Source organism: Aegilops tauschii, chromosome 6 (genome assembly GCF_002575655.3).
Source record: "Aegilops tauschii subsp. strangulata cultivar AL8/78 chromosome 6, Aet v6.0, whole genome shotgun sequence".
Taxonomy (NCBI): domain Eukaryota; kingdom Viridiplantae; phylum Streptophyta; class Magnoliopsida; order Poales; family Poaceae; genus Aegilops; species Aegilops tauschii.
The window spans coordinates 318,636,429-318,659,562 of record NC_053040.3 but is presented as its reverse complement, the minus strand read 5'-3'; the positions used below and the strand labels follow the sequence as shown (position 1 = coordinate 318,659,562).

The 23,134-nt window shown below is 42.9% G+C and overlaps 1 protein-coding gene across 1 annotated transcript; it reads right to left on the bottom strand.

Moving 5' to 3' along the window:
* Positions 1–13,534: 13,534 nt before the first annotated feature.
* On the bottom strand, positions 13,535–22,788 carry LOC109758232 (uncharacterized). The gene is made up of 11 exons (XM_020317079.4): positions 22,464–22,788; positions 21,648–21,928; positions 21,337–21,531; positions 18,763–19,109; positions 17,286–17,577; positions 16,052–16,210; positions 14,743–15,108; positions 14,532–14,597; positions 14,162–14,210; positions 13,948–14,071; positions 13,535–13,762 (listed from the first exon to the last, which is right to left on the bottom strand). The coding sequence occupies exons 1-11, from the start codon at positions 22,627–22,629 to the stop codon at positions 13,687–13,689; spliced, it is 2,121 nt and encodes a 706-aa protein (XP_020172668.1). The 5' UTR covers positions 22,630–22,788; the 3' UTR covers positions 13,535–13,686.
* Positions 22,789–23,134: the final 346 nt, after the last annotated feature.

Genomic DNA, 23,134 nt, shown 5'->3' with positions numbered 1-23,134 from the left:
CTTGTAGACGTTGTTGGGCCTCCAAGTGCAGAGGTTTGTAGGACAGTAGCAAATTTCCCTCAAGTGGATGACCTAAGGTTTATCAATCCGTGGGAGGCGTAGGATGAAGATGGTCTCTCTCAAGCAACCCTGCAACCAAATAACAAAGAGTCTCTTGTGTCCCCAACACACCCAGCACAATGTTAAATTGTATAGGTGCACTAGTTCGGCGAAGAGATGGTGATACAAGTGCAATATGGATGATAGATATAGGTTTTTGTAATCTGAAAATATAAAAACAGCAAGGTACCAAGCGATAAAAGTGAGCGTAAACGGTATTGCAATGCGTTGAAACAAGGCCTATGGTTCATACTTTCACTAGTGCAAGTTCTCTCAACAATAATAACATAATTGGATCATATAACTATCCCTCAACATGCAACAAAGAGTCACTCCAAATTCACTAATAGCGGAGAACAAACGAAGAGATTATTGTAGGGTACGAAACCACCTCAAGGTTATCCTTTCTGATCGATCTATTCAAGAGTTCGTAGTAAAATAACACGAAGCTATTCTTTCCGTTTGATCTATCATAGAGTTCATACTAGAATAACACCTTAAGACACAAATCAACCAAAACCCTAATGTCACCTAGATACTCCAATGTCACCTCAAGTAACCGTGGGTATGATTATACGATATGCATCACACAACCTCAGATTCATCTATTCAACCAACACAAAGTACTTCAAAGAGTGCCCCAAAGTTCTACCAGAGAGTCAAGACGAAAACGTGTGCCAACCCCTATGCATAAGTTCACAATGTTACGGAACCCGCAAGTTGATCACCAAAACATACATCAAGTGGATCACGTGAATATCCCATTGTCACCATAGATAAGCACATGCAAGACATACATCAAGTGTTCTCAAATCCTTAAAGACTCAATCTGATAAGATAACTTCAAAGGGAAAAATCAATCCATTACAAGAGACTAGAGGGGGAGAAACATCATAAGATCCAACTATAATAGCAAAGGTCGCAATACATCAAGATCGTGCCAAATCAACAACACGAGAGAGAGAGAGAGAGAGAGATCAAACACATAGCTACTGGTACATACCCTCAACCCCGAGGGTGAACTACTCCCTCCTCGTCATGGAGAGCGCCGCGATGATGAAGATGGCCACCGGTGAGGGATCCCCCCTCTGGCAGGGTGCCGAAGCAGGTCCCGATTGGTTTTTTGTGGCTATAGAGGCTTGCGGCGGCGGAACTCCCGATCTAGGTTATTTTCTGGAGGTTTCTGTATTTATAGGAATTTTTGGCGTAGGTCTCACGTCAGGGGGGTTTTCGAGCCGTCCACGAGATAGGGGGCGCGCCCAGGGGGGTAGGGTGCGCCGCCCACCCTCGTGGGCTACCCGGGACTCTTCTGGCCCAACTCTTTTACTCCGGGGGCTTCTTTTGGTCCATAAAAAATCATCAAAAATTGGCACGTCAATTGGACTTCGTTTGGTATTCCTTTTCTGTAAAACTCAAAAACAAGGAAAAACAGAAACTGGCACTGGGCTCTAGGTTAATAGGTTAGTCCCAAAAATCATATGAAATAGCATATAAATGCATATAAAACATCCAAGATTGATAATATAATAGCATGGAACAATCAAAAATTATAGATACGTTGGAGACGTATCACCTCCTAGTGAAGCTCGACATAGCAAAAGCGTTTGACACCATTTCCTGGAAATACCTCCTGGAGCTGCTCCAGAAGCTAGGGTTTAGTGCACGGTGGTGCGACTGGGTGGCTCGCCTTCTCGCCACGGCATCCTCTTCGGTCTCCCTCAACGGCACGGCGGGCCCTGGTATTCTCCACCACCGCGGACTGCGGCAGGGCGACCCGCTGTCTCCTTTCCTCTTCATCCTAGCCATCGATCCGCTGCACCACCTCATCGCAGCAGCGGTGGAGTAGCAGCTTCTGCACTGCCTCCCAGGGCGTGACCTGGCGCTCCGGGTGAGCCTCTACGCCGACGATGCCGTCATCTTCATAAAACCTAATCGGGAGGAGGTCGACTCCCTGTTGCGCATCCTCGGCGATTTTGGAAGGGCAACGGAGCTTTGCATCAACCCAGCCAAGTCCACGGTCTCGCTGATCTGATGTGAGAATATCAACCTTGCAGAGGCACTACAGGGTTTTGCGGGCTCCATTGCCCCCTTCCCCATTAGATACCTAGGGTTGCCGGTCACAACAAGCCGTCTTCACCTAGTTCACCTCCAGTTCATCATCGATAGAATCAAGGCAAGGTTAGCAGGCTGGAAAGGCAAACTGATGCCGTTGGTGGGACACCGGGTGCTCGTCCGCTGTGTGATGAGCACCATGCCCACTTTCGCGCTCACCGTCCTCCGAGTCCCAAAGAAGATTCTTAAGGAAATCGACAAGTGCAGGCGGCGCTTCCTTTGGCGACATGACGAGGAGATTTCAGGTGCCAGCTGCAAGGTCAACTGGCCGGCGGTGTGCACTCTGACGGAGCAAGGGGCCTGGGCATCCCCGACCTCCAGCGTTTCGGCAGGGCGCTCCGGCTGCGCTGGCTTTGGATTGCCCGGCACCACCGGAGCGACCATGGGGTGCGCACCGAGCTGCCGTGCGTCGATGCTGACAAAGCCCTCTTCACGGCCTCTACAAAAGTGACGGTCGGGGATGGGGCTCGGGCCTCCTTCTGGCTCTCCCCCTGGCTTGGGCATGGTAGCCTCTCACAACAATTCCCAAGGCTTTTCAACCACTCTCGACGAAAGCACAGATCAGTACAAGAGGCACTCAATGAAGACACTTGGATCCGTGACCTCGCCCATGGAAACAACCAGCACCTCCTCGCGGACGTCCTAGCCATGAACCGCGTGCTGCAGAGGACGGATGTGCACTTGCGGCCAGGAGTGCCGGATGCTCTCAACTGGAACAATGCAAGCTCAGGGAAGTACTCGGCTAGGTCTACCTACCAGGCGTAGTTTCAGGGCAGGACAACGACCTTCTTCGACCACCTGGTCTGGAAAGCTTGGGCGCCCGGGAAGATCAAGATCTTTGCCTGGCTGCTACTCCAGGATCGACTTTGGTGCAATGACAGACTGCAGCGGTGAGTCTGGACAAACGCCTACATCTATCAACTTTGTGTCAGGAACCTGGAGTCCTCGCGCCATCTATTCTGGAACTGCCCGGAGTCCGGGCGGTTTTGGGCCGAGCTCGGGCAATGGCACGACTGCTCTGCGCTCTCCCGACGGATTGCTGGCGCCAAGAAAACACCACCACAATCGCCCGGAGCATCTTGGAACAAACCGCCCCCAATGGCGACAGGGGGCGCGAACAATCCTTCTACTGGCTTGCTGGGAAATCTGGCAAGAGAGAAACCAATGCACCTTCCGGCAGCACCTGTCGTGCCTGAGAGGCATCATCAGGCGCATCAGGGACATCATCGAGCTCTGGAGGATCACATGAGCAACGTGCATTGAGAGCCCCTTCGGGGAACCCCCATGAAACATAGACCTTTCCTGATTTAGGGTTTTGGCCGTGTGTGGCAAACCCTATGTCCTGATCCTAGGATCTTCACCACCATTATTGTTTTCCCGTTGCTTTCTGTTACGATCAATGAAAATGCCAGCAATTGCTGGATCTTTCAAAAAAACTGGTGGGTTGGCTCCACCACAAGGAACCTATCCATCTGAGCTACGCTTAGTTCACACGTCAGCATCTTTATTGATAGGTATAGATATATAGGCTAAGAAAAGTAAGTAAAGATACGACAGGGCGTTTTGGCTCCCAGGCTCAGATGAGCCCGGGAGTGAACAGTAAATTCAATTAATATAGTAAAAGAAAAATCTAAAAATAGTTGTGCTCAAAGATGATTAAGTGTGTGATGTCCACGCCAAATTCTAGCACTTTTGAACATCTGAGTAGCTCAGCAAAAAAGACAAATTTAGGGTTTGTGAAAAAGTTTACTGTTTGTGCCTTGTTCGGACTTATTTTGTTTTTCTCTGAGAGCTACTAGATATCCAAATGCGGTTAAAATTAGCATGGACCTCACACACTCAAACACCTTCCGTGCAAAAAAAAACATTGGATTTTTTTTGAATTTACTGTTCACTTGGTGTAGATGAGCCCGCGCTCAGCTGTCAAAAAATGAAGATAAAGATAAGCAGAGATGAATTATTATTATTTACATGTTAGGTCGAAATTACATGCACAGTACGAATACTTGCATTCTAACTAGCACTCTCTTATCCCTTCTGGGACATCTGATAACCAGCACTCCCTTTCCTTTAGGTCTCGCTCACCGCCAACGGTGGTGGTGGTGAGGCAGCGCAGGCCCCCCTTCTGCCGGGTCAGTGGACAACACTTCTTCCCGCAGCAGGAGGGGAAGCAGTAGTGTGGGAACTGCCGTGAGGGCAACTGCAAACAGGATCATCAGCGCTCTCTTGTACTCCATCTTTGCCCCCTCTTCTCTGTCTCCCTCCCCCTTTTAGCTGCTAATTGAACCCTATTGCTCTGTGAAGTATGGAAAGATCCTCATGGACACTGGCGGAGCTTAGTGGAGTTCAGGCCCCCCCGCGCGCTTTACTCAAAATTATGAAGGAAAAAAATAGGGGCCTTAGATTGAAGAAAATCTAGTCTTTTGCCCCCTCAAACATCCAAAAATGTAATTCGTCCCCCCCTCTAGAGGTCTCGTCAAGCTCCGTCACTGCTCATGCCACTTCAGTTGGAGTTGCTGGAACAAAATTGCCTCTCAACTTTTGTGCATTTTGTGGGCTTTGTTCATGTTGTCAGAACGACCTTTGGGAGTTCAGTTTTTATGAAGATTTTCGTCATGGCTGCTTGGTGTATCTTGAAGCAAAGAAATGCTAGATTTTTCATAACCTTAATCCTAGTGTTGGTTCCTGTTTTCAACTCTTTAAGGGAGAATGCGATTTACTATCCTTCAGATTGAAAACTAACCAATTTTTTTGACAACCTTAATCCGTTGTCGATTCCTGGTTTCAGCTCTATAAGAGAGAATTCCATTCATTGTTATTTTAGAGATAAAACTAACCAATTTTTTTTACAACCTCAGTCATTAGTGTCCATTCCTGGTTTCAGCTTTTAACAAGAGAGAATATCATTTGCTATCCTTTAGATTGAAAACTAACCAAGCTAAGTCTCTTAGAGCATCTCTAATCGATCCCCTATCCATTAGGGGAGTAAACAACCGAGTATCTTTAGAGGAGGATGAGGAGGATAATCATCCTCCTCTAACGGTGGCCGGCCCTAACCGATCCCCTCTATTTAGAGGAGAATATTTTCTTCTCAATTCTTTTTGCCTAGCCGCATACATTTTAAACAGTTGCACACTATGTCATCAATCATTCGAATATTTCAAAATAAACTTGCACAATATTCATTATTAAGTTGTAGTGAGGTTGTACTTCAGATCGATGAGCTTCAAACACTCGTGTTGCTTTGTCCACACTTTGTTTTTATTTTTCTTTTTGCCGGTTGCAATTTTTGTTTGCAAGTTAGCTTTCAAAAGCCCAAAAAGCAAACAAAATTGAATAAGTTTTGCTTTGCTCTTGTTCTTTTGCCCAGGATTTTGTTTATATTGTCTAAAGGAGTTGATCTACGACTCTCTTTTTTGCACCTGAATTACTTAGAATAGTTGTAGGCTTGTAGCAGTAGTCTGTGTGAAGTATTCAAGTGGGAGTAAATCTTGATACTTAAAACAAAGGTTTTGTTCTACTAAATAGCTTGCTAAAAACGTCTTATATTGTGAATGAAGGGAGTAGTAGCTAAATAATTTACTAATATTTGTTCTTTGTTCTGTTTAATCTAGATAATTAAGACTTGCCGTGGGACTAGTTTTGAAAAAAAAGTGATGTTAACAAAGAATAATCATGCATAAGAGAAAGTTTTCAAAAGACTTGGGTGTTGAGAAATTATAGAGAAGATAATGTTAGGGATACTCAACTCCATAGTGTTAATTTTAATACACTCAATAGCCCTTGTAAATAAAGTTGCCCTGAGGAATCTAGTTCAAAAGTGAATGAGATTATGCCAAAATCCGTGTTTGCATGTTTACATGGGGCTTCAACTTTCCGCCGGTGTCATTGCTTTGTCACTCTATGCGCGTTCACGTGCGTAAATGTGGCTTCATCATATTTCTTGATGTTATGATGATAATTCCGCTGGCTAATGAATGATCCACCAGAGTTTTGGTTCTGATTTCGGCTATGAATTTATTACTGTATGTAATGGCAACACTATATTGAATATTTTTACTGTATGTAATGGCAACGATATATTGAATATTATTTAGCTTTCTGTTGAATGTGTGTACGTGGTAATAACCGAGTACTCATCGCAAGAGCTCCAAAGAGACATGTTGGTCCATAGTACTCATGCTTAAGTCACTATGAAACCTTATGCATGTATCATTTCTTTGGCATAATTCCGTCATCAGAGGACAAAAGTTTCAGCAAGCAATTTCCATGCCGTAGGTCGCTATCAATATTTGCTCCCCGACGAATACAGTTATGTGATTCATCAACGCTATCGCATAAAGGGCCACACCGATGTAGTGGGCTAATTCTCGCCCTCATACAGATATCCATCACCCACTCAACGAATCCGGATTGAAGAAGCCATTGCTTCGCAAAAAAGAACAGTCGGCAATTGGGCTCACCGGAGATCAATGGTACGAACCTAATCGCAGGCAAAGAACATCCCCAACATTTGGCTTCCCAATCACAAAAGACAAACACTGTCTGTCGCCAGAGATAGAGAGAAAGAGAACTACTCCCTCCGTTCCTAAATACAAGTCTTTGTAGAGATTCCACTATGAACCACATATGGTACAAGTCTTTGTAGAGATTTCACTACGGACTACATACGGTATCCACCAACTTTGTCTTCCGTACTCCATGACGTGTCTGAAGTCCTGTAGCGAAAATAAAAGTAACAACTTTGAAATCAACTAAAGCATATTTGACATGAACTGGAAACCAAACAAATAAATAAAGTACCTCGTTACCTTTTACTTAGGTTTACTGACAATACTGTGAAAAAATTGATGGGAAAATATGTGCTTAAAATTAGTAGTATAAATTTGACCTGGTTCTGTGCATATAAATGTAAACTTAAGGACCCAGTTCAGTTAGATGCATAGTAGAAGTTCAATTAGAACTGCACCGTGGGGAACAACAACTCGAAGGGCAAGCAAACGAGAAAACTGACACGTACATCGCGCAACTGATTCCGCGCGTGGTGAAAGGGGAAGTAGCGCGGTTTATCTGGGCAGAGAGGAACGCCGGGGAAGGGATGCAACGGGTGTGGATCCGTGAAGAGTGCCGACAGGTCAGGATGAAGCAGGCGGGGCGGATTTGGGAATCTAGGGTTGAGGATGGATGAATCCACAAGGACTGCTCACACATGCATCAATCAAACTCGGCCAACTATTTCTGGACAAACACATGAGACATCGATCGATCGACGAGGGGGTGGTTGTTGTTGCCGTTGTCGACGAGGAAGTCGCGGAAGACGAAGAATGCCCGTGGCGCCGCGGACGCCGCCCGGGTACGCGCCGCCGCCACGATGAGTAGTACGGAGACGAGGAGAGGAACGAGAGCGGCTCCCATCTGCCTAGGACGCATGTACGCTTGAGAGTTGGAGAGAACACAGATGCAGGGGTGGCCAGGCTACGCGCGCACTAGCAGCGGAGCAATGCTACACGTACGGACTATTTTTCTGTTAAATTATCCCTTACATTGCAACTATTTTGCATAGTGGGATATTAAATGTATTGTTTCTAATGTAAGCAAAATTATTTATGAACCGAGAAGCTATGCTATTCTGAATAGAAAAATAGGATAAGTGTATAGCTTACTGGCGTAAATAGACAAGCAGCAAGCTGCGAGTCATTATAGTTTTGCCCTTTTTCCGAAAAATAAGTAAGACAAAAAGAGTACATGTTGCTTACCAGTAACATCAAACTGAATATTATTGCCGCCATTGCAATTCATAGCCACAGAATTATGTTAAACTGGACGCTTGCAAGACTTGCATTTATACAGCAAACTACAATTCTCCAGGAGAAATGCAAGGTAATGTGGTATTTATATAGCAAACAACTTTGTATAGGAAAATACAATGTACAAATAAATTGGCAAGAATTAAATATTGTTATTGATGAGTTTTCAAGCCAACAGATAGTCCCGAGCTAAAAATTTAAACTACCGATGTAGAAATGTAAATCCAGATATTCACTTATTTTTTGGCCACCTCAAGCTCCTAACGAACAAACACCACTTTGTAGTCATCACGCAATTGGATGAAAAGTACGGTCTTTCCAGCATCACCACCAATGACATGAATAGCCATGACAACCTCTTCAGTACTGATACCTTTAAGATTTTGGAGAATCTCAAGTAACTTGGTTCTGTTGGCTGATGTTTGCTCATGAACTTCTGCTTCATGCATAAATGCCTTCTGTAAACCATTCATGGTTTTAGCATTCTCTTGCTCTGCTTTCAAGAACTTTGCAATTGTATTGGACACACTTATAAGACCCGACTCAAGTACATCATCATCAGGATATGTTCTCTTCCGACCAAGCCTAGAACCACCAGGTAGGTTTGTGTTCTCATGTGATTCAGGAAGATTCTCCTTGGCTTGTTCGCAAGTAGGTTGTGTCTCTGCCGTTGATCCACCTTCTGGAGTTTCTTCTTCTCCAGGGCCTTTAGCGTGTCTTCTTCTTTGGCATTACAGAGGATTTCCGCACGTCTTCTTCTTTCCGTAGCTTGCGGAGCGGAAGCAACAAACTTGCCGATAGTTTTTTTCTCTCATTTCCCATTCCCACGTTCAATTACCAGCCCCCCTCCCCCCGGAAGAGAAAAGGGGGAGTTGGACCCGTAACTCCCTTTCCCCTACACCCTCTTTAATTCCCCTGTCCCCCAGTCAAACAAGGGACTTTAAGTCCTACACCCTCCTAATTCCCATTCCCTACTGCTACTCCCCCCCCCCCCAAACAAACACACTGCTAGGTCTAGAACTAATGGCCCCAACAACGGCGGCAGTTGAGCGGAGAGGTTGTGCCTAGACGCTGGAGCCACGGAAGGTGAGGGAGAGAGAACAGGAAGGAAATGATTTCAGGAAGTTATTTTTCTTTGAAGAGTCGGGTCGAGTCACTGAAAACTCGGGGCATGGACCTCCACAGCGGCATCTAAGTGTTAAGTTTTAGCTTCTGAAAATTACAATTTTATCGGTCGCAGATTCTGAAACTTACTATTTTGTTTGTCGTTCATACCAAGTTTCAGGAATCGTCGATTGCAAATTTGAAACTTACGTTTTTGGCAGTCACTCGTATCAATTTCAAAAGTGTAAACTTAACAAAGTTTTTAAAATTTCGTTAAAAGGTATTCAAAATGGATCTCAACTGAAAGATGTTATCACCAGAAACACTAATATGCAAACGAAACAAAATTTGGATTTTTGGTTTAAAAGATATGAACGATTAAAAAACAAAAGCTAAGAAAAAGGGGATGCGTGCCCGCCTACATGCTACAAATCCCCGTCTCAAATTAGCTCTGAAGAAAACAAAATCCTCGGGAAATCCTTTGTTTTCCTGTCTCCCACGTGCCGATGGAGCATCGAAGACGTCAACACTAGAGTTGTGCCGCCGCTAAACTAAGAAAGTAAGATCCATATAGCCAGCTAGGAAGACCAAACTCTATGAAGGGTTGGCATTGTAGATTCATAAGGATACACAACCTGAAAGAGAATGAAATTATGGGCGGAATGACATGCCCATCAAGAGAGCAAAAGAAGACGACCAACCTTTACTTGGGGCTCATTTCGACGCCACTATTGCAACCCAGTGTTGCCTTCTAGGAGACTAAAATGTGCACCAGATCCAAGATCCATGGCGCGCGCACACGAGCTCTAAGATCCGCACTGGTGAGGAAGGTGACCACCATATCCAGAGAATGGGCATGTGTCGCCAAACAATGTTGGCGAAGCCACAACACAACCGACTCAAACTCGACTGGCTGAGACCTAAGCCTAGATACACATGCCCAAATGCGAGGACGCCCATGCCCCAACTCATTGACGATAGGGAAGAGAAAGTAGAGAGGGATAGAGTGCAAGGGACTTCTAAAAAATGGATGCCTGACCTCAAGTTGAGATTCCTATAACACAAAGGGCTTTCTTAGGGAAAAGTACTATAGATTATAAGCCTCCAAAACTCCTATGGATTTCCTTCAATCCGATGAGGGTCTTAACTAAATAAGTAAATATACAGAGAAAGAATGTAAAACTATATGCCTTGCTCCTTCACCCAGTGCCCATGATTTATTTAGATTCTGTGGGATAAATTGGGTACCATAAATTGCAAGTTTTAGGTCTCAAGGATGTGAAAATACAATACCAAATCCATGAGCACAAATAAAAACTATGATCGTGTAGTACTCGTATGAACATAATAACTGAATGATTAAGCCCTCATAATAACGATCCGTGTGCATCTGCAGATGCAAGGACATGCCCTTTTCTAAGGTGAAAAACAAGGAAATAATTGGATGAACTACATCTAAACCAAAATTAGAGTGAATAAGGAAAAACACAAAGTCATATTACCATCGATGTGCATCTCCCTCTCGTTGCCAAATAAGCCTCACGGAGAACCAATAGGAAAACACTAACAAAAGTGAGGAAATGAATGAACAGTTGAACCCACTATATAAAAAAGGTAAGAGGGCACGAGATTGGTATGGGTATGGAGGGGTTCACCGAAGCTATTATATTATGTTTCTGGATGATAAATGTCTAAATTTAATTTCATTTCAGTTACTCCCTAGTATTACTAACTAAAGATTCAGAGTCAACAAGTGAACAGCTCATACATATTTATTGCATGACTCATTTACAAACCACTATCCCCTCATAATTTGGCATTTTCTGAATGATTTGATGATTGCTGACCACACCCCCGTGTGGTATCATAATATTTGGCTTGATCTGGAATGGGCTAGCATTGTTGATGAGGCCGGTCTGAAAAGTCAAGCGACAAATGCCTACCAACCATCAGCAATTTCGACTATTGGATTTCATGTTCTGACCGATCTAGCTCAACCTACAAATTGGGATGTATTATGTCCTAAAAAAACCAATTTTTTAAGAAAAACAAATAATTGTGCCCTTTGGTAGCCATCTTTGCCCCAGCCTTGCTTTCACATTCTAGCCTATCCTCGCGCTTCTCTCTCGTCGTGCATTTTTTATAACACACAAGTATAGAGGATCTCAATAGTTTTTGTTGAGAGTTTTAACAAATGCAATTTATATTCAACAAGATGGGAGCAAGATAATATTTATAAATTTTGACGATTGAGTTATCAATTCAACCACATCGTAAAAAAAAATACTTACTAAGAGAATTGATATCGAGTAAAATGGAGTGAATGTTGTGTGATTCTAGAAAAATAAATAAAAAAACAGTGAATACTCAATGGTTGCAAGTATGAAGTATCTTAAGGAGAGCAACGATTATGGAAAAGTGTATGCATATTGGTGGATAATTGGACGCTGCATAGGTAGAATAAATCATATAATAGTTTTTTTTTGCATGGAAATCATATAATAGTTTAAATCATATAACATAACTTCCTAGTTCATATTCTCTAATTATGTAGGCATCTATTTTGTATATAGTTGTCCGTGTTTATAAAAGAACTTGCACAACATATTTTCCGCTACCCTTTTATGTCAATGGGATCACAATTAAAATTAAGAGCAATTACCGAAAAAGGGTTTCCCCCGCTTTGCAATACGGCTTTTGAGTACTATGTAAGATATTTGCCAATGTGAAGATACCCCAGCAGGATCATGGGCTCGTGGTGCCGCCGTTTCTTCGCGTCTTCACTTCCCGAGGCTTCCTTGGTCTCCTTTTTTTTGCGGGGTGAAAAGAGTTCTATTCCAAAATTATAGAGTTATAGTGCAGAGGCGAGAATTCCTCGGTACATGGAGGCCCTCTGTGTAACAGTGCTACATTCAATACATGGAGGCTTCCTCGGTCTCCTTAATGAGGTAGACGCATTACGCTGCGCCGGCGCCGTTGGTCACCTTTGGTGCCTCGGCATAACTATTTGACTGGAATGGAACATGGGGCCAAGCCAGAGATGAGCCGGTAAATACTCTCCATGTATGCAGGGAGCAGGCAAGCCGCATCCCTCTGGTGCATGGCGTCGTGCAAGTCGTCCCGTGGCAAATTTTACGATGACACTCATAACTTTTCTCACAATTTTAAGATGCAGACTGCAGCTGAGGTTCAACATTCTTCTAATCAACTTCCTATGCAGGGTCGAACAATCAAGTCTGATCTACTCATTCAGGGACCTAACGTTTATTCTGACGCTGCTTTTAGGAGTAAAAGAATTCCAGGATTGGCGCAGGGATCAGTGGCAACAGGAGTTGGAGTCTTTCTCTCTCCGCCTCAAGAACAGGTTGAAGTCAGTGTGTAAATTGAAGCATCAACTCAAGTTACAAGCACTCCTTTACAGGCAGAGGCTCTTGCTCTTTCTTTTGCTGCTCAGATGGCAAGCAGATTACACATTGTTCAACCCACCTTTCTTTTAGATTGCCTTTCCTTAGCTTTGGTTGCAGCAACCGGAAAGATGATTGAGGCTAACACCCCGTGGAGCATCAGGAAATCTTTCGGTGATTTCTTCAAGTACTCTTCCAACCCACAACCTCAGGTGTGAAACATCTCAGGGGAGATTAATGGAATTGCACACAATGTAGCTCAATAGGTTCTTCACTCAAACGTCGAACCTGAAATATGGTGCTTTGCTTCAGCTCATAAGAATTCTTCTTGCCCTGTAGTTTCTCTGCTCTCTTATTTTCAGATTCAGGGCTTTGTAATACATGTTATATGTTGTTACTGAGCTGAATGAAAAGTTTGACACTTCGCGCGCCTTCTGTTGTTCAAAAAAAAAAAGTTGTCCCGCGGCATCACCAAGCTCGTTCGTAAATGGTGGGAACGGCTTGTCAAGGAAACCGCCAGCTAAAGGGAGGAGGGGGCGGTGGAACGAAATGCACAAACCTCGACGACAGAGAGCTCCTCGAGAAGATAATCCAGCAGGTGGCACAATGTTCTGAGAGCAATGCTACATCCACGGGGTTACATAAATCCTCTGTTAATCTACCGAGCATTATTGATGTTTTGGTCTCTTTCTCTTTCTCTCTACAAACTAGCTCACGGTTTATTCCCTAAAAGAACAATATTTGGTCACAGTTTATAAAGTTAGACTTTTTAAAAAGTCCATAATCAGTATAACATGAAACGGAAGGAGTAGGACAGTGGCCCGTGAGTTCATGTGTGGCTGCTTTTCAAGCTAATCCTAATTTCGACCAAAGAGGAGTACTACTTCCTCCGATCCATATTATTTATCGCTGAAATCGATATATCTAGACGTATTTGCTAGATGCATTAATTCTAGCGGCGACAAGTAATACGGATCGGAGGGACTACTAAAAATGGACTGCTCGTCGGAACTCAAATGGCCCGTAACAAATCATAGGAGTCAGCCTGAATACGAGACTGCCACTGCCAGGCAAAAGTAATCAGTGGAGTGAAGTCAAGTTTTACATCCCGAAATGAACTCACTATAACTAGACCTCATACGCCGGATAGCCCGGCACAATCAAGCCGTATATGTCATGCCCAGTGCCTTGAGGAGACACGTGTAAGAAAAGGCGTCCTCCCGCAATTTCTCGAACCTGCAAGTAACCAACAGTTAGGCCAAAAGGAAAAATATGATCTTGTTCATTCTCTTTTACTCCTTCCGTATCATAAACTGAACTGCAAAAACGTCTTATATTTTGATACAGAGGTAGTATATTTCACATGTCAAAAAACAAAAAACAACACAGATGGAGGAGGATCCATATCCTTTACTATATACCTTCCAGACTTTGAGTTGTGTCCGGCACCTACTTCACACTTGAATAGCAGAAGGTTGTCATCCCTTTTCAATTCCCTCAGCTTAGCCACAAACTTGGCAGGTTCGGAGTACATCACGCAAGGATCTGGTTGTTGTTACAGAGGAAATGAGCTGTGATGCAAAGCCATACATACCCGGAAGAAACTCGCAAGTAATCAAAGGGACGAACGCCTACCGTTTAAGCCGGCCGTGACGAGAATGTGGGGATACTCTTGTGCTTTCACCTGCAATAAATATTAACACACGTAAACATAGCATCGATTCATTTTTGCAGTCCAATTAGACATCACGAGGGAGAAACAGGTGAACACACGGCAGTTCTTATTCAGGCGTTCAGAGTTTAGTCTCTTCTTTCTTGACCCAGAGTACAGTCCACAATATTATTGTGAGAATCGCAGTTCCTATTCATGAATATATTCACACAGGGGATGATCGGTGGTGTCACTAACAAGCTTCAGCACGAAAATATCCACCAGACATAATCACATTGAATGGAACTCCAACTTACTAAATGTGGGACTGAATACATAAAGGTCGGCACTTACGTTGTCAACAGGAGAATATGATTTCATATAATAATAGTATTCTTCTTCCCTTGGATCACCCCACTCCTGAACAAATGATTAAAAAAGACATGAGTTGATGAGAGTAGGAACAGAACGTCAAGTGCACTGAAGTGCAAGCTAGTCTACAAAATGGCGATACGACAGTAGAACATGGAAAGTTAACTTTAGATGTACTAGAGGAGATGAATACCTCCCATTCAGCTGTGGTCAATGGAATGGTTGGATCAAGCATAGTCGTGAGAGCATCAACAAAAGGGACCCCAACAATGGCGGCCTTGAATAAGTCAGGCCTCATATTTAGGACAGCGCCCATCAACAGGCCACCTGCACTTTTGCCACTAATGCAAAGCTTTTCCTTTGAGCAGTATTTGCTTTTCATCAAGTGCTCAGCACAAGCAATGAAATCAGTGAAGGTGTTTTTCTTCTTCAACAGCTTTCCATCTTCATACCACTTCCGGCCCATTTCCCCACCTCCACGAACATGAGCTATCGCGTGTACAAACCCCCTATCTACTAGAGAGAATATTGATCCACTGAAACTCGGATCTATGCATATCTGTTAACATAAAGTGGTGCACAAAAAGATGGTGCATAGTTAGCGCAATTGTTATGTTTGCCAGGTTTGCCAGCTTTTATGGGTTGAAGGGAAATTGTTATGTTTTATCAGTTGCTAGATTTTGACAAACATACAATGTCAAAACCAGTATTATTAGAAAGGAGATATGGTCTATTTGCCCAATATTGTGTTACAGTTTAGGTTATAGGTCGAAGGGAAACTGTTATGTTTTGTCAGTTGCGAGCCTTTGCCAAACAAACAATGTCAAAACCAGTACTATCAAAGGAAACAACAAGTTTCAAAAAACATGTTTTATTTTCCCAATATTCCACTATAGTTTAGGTTCTCTTTTGTTGGATATGTCCCCTTAATTTACAGTTTTACATTTTACACTTCTACTTTAGCATTGATAATCCTTAATTTCAGAAAATGACACAACCACCCTACATGCAAGTAGAAGAAATTTTGTATTTCTATCGTTTACCCTCCGGCCGAGAGTGGTGTTTCAATTGCGTGTGCTTGTAAATTCTATGAAGCGTATGAAGGCATGATGAAACACTATGGCACTTTGCTGGATAATCACATTCAGATGAAATGGCGTGCGTGAAAACATGATGCCATGTTAGAAAAAAAGTTTGTGTTTCTTGCAAAAGTACACAAGAAATACATTTGTCCGAAAACAGTCATTTGCATCCATGATGAAGAAGAGATGTTGACGTGAACCACAGGGCATTCTAGAAAATTTTCAAGGCTTTCATGTGCATAAACCTCGCAATTTCTGTATAAATAAAGAAAAAGTACTTGAACATTCCAAATGACTCATTTGCATCCGAGATGAACCAAGGATATTAGCATGAATTACAGGCTGCTCTAAAAAATAGTCTACGATACTCATGACGGCAGAAAGATTTTTTTCTGATTAATAAAGATAGCAACCCAATACCTCATAGGAGCCAAAGCCAGATAGCAGCATGGGGTCTGAGCCATCGAGCTGCACAAGATCTTTTCTATATATAATGGAGATAGGGATCTGTGTTCCATCAGAAGCGGCAGCCCATTTTCTTTCTGATACATAATTTGATGAATCAAATCCACCTAAAACCTGAAAAAAGAAAAGTTCAAAGCACAAGAAAATAGTTCTCTTTCACGAGAGTTCTTTACTATTTCAAGTGGTCAATATATTTGCATATACTGCACAAGAAAATAATATGCACACACCACATATTTCTGAACAAAGCTAAGAATTCAATTCATTCAGTTCATGTAAACAAAGCCCGACACCACTGACCGGAGACACTTATAATTATTCCCTTTTAAGTGTAAATCATAGTTGTGTATGTACAGTCAGACTTTTGCAACTTCAGTCACTGATTTAAATAAAATAAATATATTAATCCACAGGAATTTATATAAGTAATTTCTCACTGAAATTACTTTCCTAACATGTTATGTATTTATAAATTTTAGTAGCATTTAGTACAAGAATTGATTGTATGTGTTGCATCTTGAGCAGCAATGACAAGCCTAGACTAGGAAATTCAGAAACATCAAGAGTTTCAGTTGAACACACACATTGATTAGCCGAATTCAGATGGATGCTTTACTTAGTAGTAGCTATTACAAAAAGAGTTCTTGCCAGCCCACAAACAGTGGTGGCTCAAAGGGGGAAACCCAAACAAAAGATGATGTCATCTCCTCTCTGACCTCCGGTTTATATAGCCTAAAAGGAGCAGGTAAGGTAAATGGTGAAAAGAGAAAAGGCAGAGACAGTAAACATGGCTTGGTTGGACAGTGATATGTTGCCTGAAGCGGCAATTCAAAGGGGACCGTCAGATGCTGGATCAACACCTGAGAACGCCGGAACTTAGCACGAACGTCTTACATGTTGAAATAATGTAATAGTAGATTTGTAAAACAAAATCAGCGGAAAGCTTTTGGCCTGGGCAATATAGACCATCACCAAACGTACTGTCAAAACTCACAAGAATAGCATATTAAGGAAAGTAGAGACATTAGTTTAAGCAATAAACAGAAACTACCCAATGAATTTACCATTGTTGAAATATTGATATTCATTGTGCATTGATTACCATGGCCAGACATAAAGAGATATGAAGAAGCACATGCAAAATTTGTTCCAAATAACATAAAACCAAGTGGTGCAAGTAATAGCTTACAGTATTAATTTTCTTCAATACAGACACCCCTGAATCCATATCATAGTCAAACACAGAGGGTGGTGTCTTCATTGAGCTATAACGAAACCTAATAATAGATGAATGGAACTGTGACTCCTCGGGTTCCACTGCATATGCTGGATCAACAAAATCAATTTCCCGTCCACCCTGAAGTTTCCCAAGTGCCTCTCCGCTGGCCGGTAAGCCATATACAGTTATTTTTGGTAGACCATTCTCACGCTCATAGACAGCAATATGATTCTCAAAGAGCTGGAAGTCCTGAATTTTCACACTGAAAGGAGCTTCAGTTTTTTAATGCAGTGTTGCTCCTTATGTTATCAATGTTGGATCATCATCACTAATACATAATTTTCACATTGATAAGAAGAGCAGAGTACAGTAAATTAGATTTGCAAGCCGATAAGGTGCAGCCGAATAACTTAACTGATATGTTCCGTGCAGTTACCTATTAGATGCAGCTTAGCTATCAGTATGCATGACTGTACTATTAATCTAAGTGCATACTTCTCCAGAAATATTTTCAGTGTATTTGTTTCAAAAATCTAGGACATTACTTTAAGAGCAACAAGTTTCTCACCCACTTCCTAGTTACAAAAAAAAAACGTGACCTAACTAAATCGACAGCTTTCGCGTTGTTGTGATATCATCCTATGAATGATCCATATGTTTGACAGTACTGCAACATGAAAACATTAATTGGTGTGTTCCCTGATACTTTAGTGGTGTTCAAATTCATTAGCTGGTTATACATGGTGCTAACTGTACTTGCAAAAGCAGTGTCTTCCAGCTCTCTTCAAGCTTCCAATGAGAAAAAGGGTACATGGTGCATCTGTGAAATATCCTTGTGGGACCAGTATCCATATAGACAAAGGCATTTTTATCTTAACACTGGAAATGAACTAGAGACACCACAGCAAAACCTGGGGCTTGTGTTACAAAAGATGTTTACTCTTTATAAGCTTGAAGACTGATGCCAACAATGTCTCTGTCCGGGTTGGATAAATGATTTACAAGTTCACAGATTATACAAATTTACCATTGACATCCTATTCCATCTCCAAGTAAAAAAATAGTGAATCATACAGAAAATCAAATTACATTGAGGCATTTGGATCAACGTTTTTTTAACTATCTCCATAACAGTGAAGCTTTATTTGGTACCCTTTGCTTTTGGGTGATTTTTTAATAAGATTTGACAGAAGTTCCTAGGGGTTCCAAATACATTAGCCAATATGAGACATAAACATGATAGTCAGCCAGGTCTAAAATCCACTTTGCAGTCCTTCTTTTTTAGTCCTAAGAAAGAATTTGCAATTATGGAATCCAGGGAATGGTGTTTCCAGGGGGCGGGGGGGGGGGGGGGGGGGGGGGGTGGAATGGGCACTGTGTATCAGTATATAATCAAGAAGCCAAAAAAAACTAACTTTCAAACTTAAATAGCAACGAAGTTGATTACCTTTCTCTGTGTGGTAGCAAGACAGTGGCCTCGGCAACATTATTCGATGGGCAAGCAACCAGTTCAGAGTTGTAGAAATCTTCACTTCGCCTCTTAATATAGAAATGGTTTCCACGATGACTAGCTGCTGTATCAATGCCATACAAGCGAGGTGTCAAAACTTCAAGCTGCTTTTTCTGTTTGGAGATGTCTAGGTGGAATATAAAGCTTGTGCTTTTGCTTTCTGATCTAACAAATAAATATTGCTTGCTTTCTGAAGCTTGAAGACCAAGTGAAAATATGTCATCTTTTTCATGATACAGGCACATATCATTAGATTGATCAGATCCTAACTTGTGTAGGCATACCTGTCAAAGCCAAGGTAACGAGTCAATAAAACTATGACAAGCACTGCAAAATACACAAGCACACACTTGTCATGCATTGACGCAGTATTAAAACTTGGTTTCATCACCCTGCTTCTGAAAAAGGATGGTGCAACGAACATCAGCGGGTTTCACCCCATTAATCTGGTACATGGATTTGGACAGATCTTCTTGAAGACTTAGGGGCCGTGACTTGCTCAAAAGCTTGACACTCTCATCGCCGCGAATCGGAGTGCGTTCATCCCAATCCAGAAAAACTTCATTCCTGGGTAACGGGCTGTGGACTTCTTCCACCGGAAGTGTGCTCCAGCATTCATACTGAAAATGGACATTGTGGAGGTATTCGACTTTTTTTTCGTGGCCGTTCTTATTGGTAATTCTCCACTCCAGGGCATCAACTATACCTTTTTGTGGATGAAGCGGTGGTGTTTTTGCAGCCCGACAAATCCTATTTGATGTCAACATGGGCAAGAGCGTCATTGCCCCAATCCGGTGAGAGGGACCGGGGAGTGACTAACCCACGTGCACCCCTTGCAGGGGAGACCCAATGGGCACCGCTGGAGCGCCCCAGGGCAGTAGGGCACCACGTGTCGAACGCTGGGCGCACTGTTTTTTTTTTTTTGTTTCCAGGACGCGTTTCTTTTTTTCAGGTTTTTGAATTTTGCTTGGTTTTTCCTAAGTTTTCTCGGAAAAAAATTGTTGTTTTCCTCTCGTGAAGCACGCCGTCTGAAAAGGCACAGTTGTGCTTTGGTGTGAAACACAGATGTGCTTCCCAGGAAGTGAAAAGTACAGTTGTACTTCATGGTGAAGCACAGCTCCGAAAAGTGAAAAAGAAGAGATGTGCTTCCGGGTTTACGTTTTGTTTGTTTCCGATATTTTTTGCTTTCGTTTTTCTACAACCGCTGTTTTTTACGGGAAAAAATCATCCAAACCTATTAACATGGGATCTAATTCTGAAGATCTCGACTCAAGAAATGCAACGGTGAAACGGTTCGTGATTTGAATGACCGGTTCAAGAGATAAAACGTTTGAAGAAACGAATCTATGGAAAAAAGCACAAAACTCCTAGGTTGCGACAAGTGCGCACATGCAGTGCGCCACTTCTCACCACGAGAGGTGGGGAGTGACCTTTGCAAGGGGTACCCTCTAATTAGTGATCTCGGAGGGACCGGTGTTACCCAACCCCAGGCTCGCCAACCCAACACTCATTGCACCATGGGCCCGCTTTACCAGCGTTCCAGCACGTTCAGGCCCAACCACAGAGCAACACAAGCTTATAACGTGTGCAATGGTCTTAGCGATGCCACGTAAGATAATTGGTGAGACGGAAGAGAGAGAAACAAAAAAAAGAGGCTTGTCTTCTCTTAGCTAAGAGATGATCTCTTAGGAAGAAAGATAAGACATTTTTCTCCATTGTACGAGATGTCTTATCGTATTCACTTATTTTTTTAATTTTAATTTTAATCCTCCATAATTTTAGGATCTCGTGGCATTAAACCCTAAATACTAAAGATAACACTAAGAGATAACCCATTATATAACATGTTTTAGGGAGCAACTATTTAGGGGGTACCCCTGGTAGGGGTCCCGCAGGGGGCACTTCTGTGTGACACGAGAGGCCGACGCGTGGCTGCTGGGAGGTAGAGTGACCCCACGAGTTAGGGAGGACTTCGTTATGTAGAAGAAGGTGCAGCTGCCGGCTGGCTACCGTGAGTAATCAGTGTAGCTGCTCTCAGCTGGAGTGACTAGTGTTTGGCTGCTCAATGTGTTGTAAAACCTCTTCTAATTGACTGCCTTTCAATCTTAACGAAATGGCATGCAAAGCTCTTGCACATTCTTGAATAAAAAAGGATTACAAGTTTACAACTTGATATAGTAATTTTCAATCAGCTATCACCTTAGGAGTCAAGAATGAGTGATTAATCTGAACATGTCGCCACCATTCTGTTAAACTACAAATTAAGAAGTAACATTTCGTTCCCAAGAAAATAAGAGCAAAAACTTGGGCATGCAGGGAAGACCACAGTGCATAGTGCCATAACAGCTTGAGAACAACGATGACAGAGAGAAATTCCGCTCATTTTTCCATGAATTTGAGCTACTTACATGATGAAACATCAATATTTACTTTTCTCTCATGCGTCTATAAACCTCGTGTGCACGAACCAGGACACGTTTCATGTAGAAGTAAGAAGAAGAGTTCACATACTTTATCTGGTCGATGAAGGCTGTCCATTGTAATGTAAACAAGGTAATCATCACCAGCCCACTCAATGTCAGAAGTAACTCCTTTAAGTGGTTGCCCAACATATTCTCCACTCTCCGCATCAATGACATAAAGCGTGTAGGCTTCGTCACCGTTAGTATCTTCTCCATAAGCAACTAGCCTACCGCTGGGACTGACCTGAAATGAATATTCAGATTCACCTACATATGAGAACATTGAAGAGACACGTGCACAAGGAGTCAAGGAGCACACATTCACACAAATACATGGAGCAAGGGAAACCAAAATTATACTTTGAAAGCCCCGATGCTGTAATAGTCATGGCCCTCAGCCTTTACATTCTCATCCAAGACAATATGCTCATCAGGGGCATCAAGTCCTACGGGCATCGCATCGAAGACTGTGATATGGCCATCTGTTGGTACAAGACGCCTGCAGTGTTGTACATACTCCTTGCCAGTCAATGTTCTTTCATAGTAGTAATACTGCCCTCTGCGAAGAGGCACATCTGTATCATCTTCCTTGATTCTTCCTCGAATTTCAGCAAATATTTCATCCTCGATGTGTTTGACATCTAGAAGAAGGGAAATATAAGATATAAAAGAAGAGTATAAGACTAGATAACTTATAAGATGTTAATACATATTTAGAAGAAGAAAAAAAAGGTCTGGTCTCAAGTACAGCATTAAACTCCCCCTTCAGTTCAGAATGCATTTGTCATCAGTCTCCACTATCACTAGCGATCAAATTATATGACTGCATCGTACCCCTATAACATGGCAACCAGTGCCACGGCACAAACAATCCAATTCCACTAGCAATCAAGCTGCACAGGATGACAATCCAAGATTTAAATTCCGCCGATAGAACAACATAAGGCAGGTCGATCTACCAGGCACCAACTAGAACCAAATCGAATGTATACCACAAATATCATGACAAATTACTAGAGAATATGGTGGAGCCTAATTCATTAATTTGTTGGTGCAGACACACTAAAAGCGATTCGCTCAAATCGACCTCAGCAGGAAGATTCTCACTTGATTAAACTATCCAATCCAATCGGATGGTACCAAGCAGAAGCTCCGCAATGGCACATAGGCTCTCACCGGACATGAGGGCCGCCGTGTAGTCGTTCTCGGCGCGGAGGTGGGCGAGGACGGCGGGATCGGAGCGGGAGTCGTCGCGGAGCCAGTAGTAGCTGTCGAGGCGGACGTCGCCGTGCTCCGCCAGCTCGTGCAGCACCTTCCTTGCCACCGGCGGCGTGGAGGCCATCGCAGATGCCGAGGTGCACGATTCGAGGGCGAGTTGGCGTAGGGGCTGCCGGCGAGAAGAGAGCGCGGCGGCGGGAGAGACCCGGTGGGGTTGGATCAGTGTGAAGCAGCTCGGGTCCGTCGGTCCGTGTTCGACTGTTCTGCCCGTTGACCATACAAGAAACGGCTCTCTCTTTTTAAAACAAACAGAAAGATAGATTCATTTTGCAAAAACAGAAGGTAGATTCATTTTGCAATTCAGTGCAGCTGATCCAAAGATCCCTATAAAGAAAACTCAGCCCATAAACTTTAGAAAAAGAACATGGGTTCAAGCTGTGGAGTGTGCTCTAGTGCATCTTCTGTTTGGCTTCAATAACTAATCAAATATCCATCATCGGGAACCCTACCACTTACATGAAGACATGTCAGACTGTCGGCGCTTACCGGAGAAAAGAGAAACTTACACCATATTGTTGTTGAACTGCCTCCCTTTTAACACCTTGGTCGGGTGGAATGGAAGAAGGCGA

What these genes read in the sequence shown, in the direction of transcription:
- LOC109758232 (XM_020317079.4), bottom strand. Translation starts at nt 22,629, where the DNA reads ATGGCCTCCACGCCGCCGGTGGCAAGGAAGGTGCTGCACGAGCTGGCG. An exon ending in CTGGCTTTGGCTCCTATGAG is followed by an intron (nt 15,109 to 16,051) that starts GTATTGGGTTGC and finishes TTATGTTAACAG; the next exon opens with ATATGCATAGATCCGAGTTT. An exon ending in TGACCACAGCTGAATGGGAG is followed by an intron (nt 14,598 to 14,742) that starts GTATTCATCTCC and finishes TCATTTGTTCAG; the next exon opens with GAGTGGGGTGATCCAAGGGA.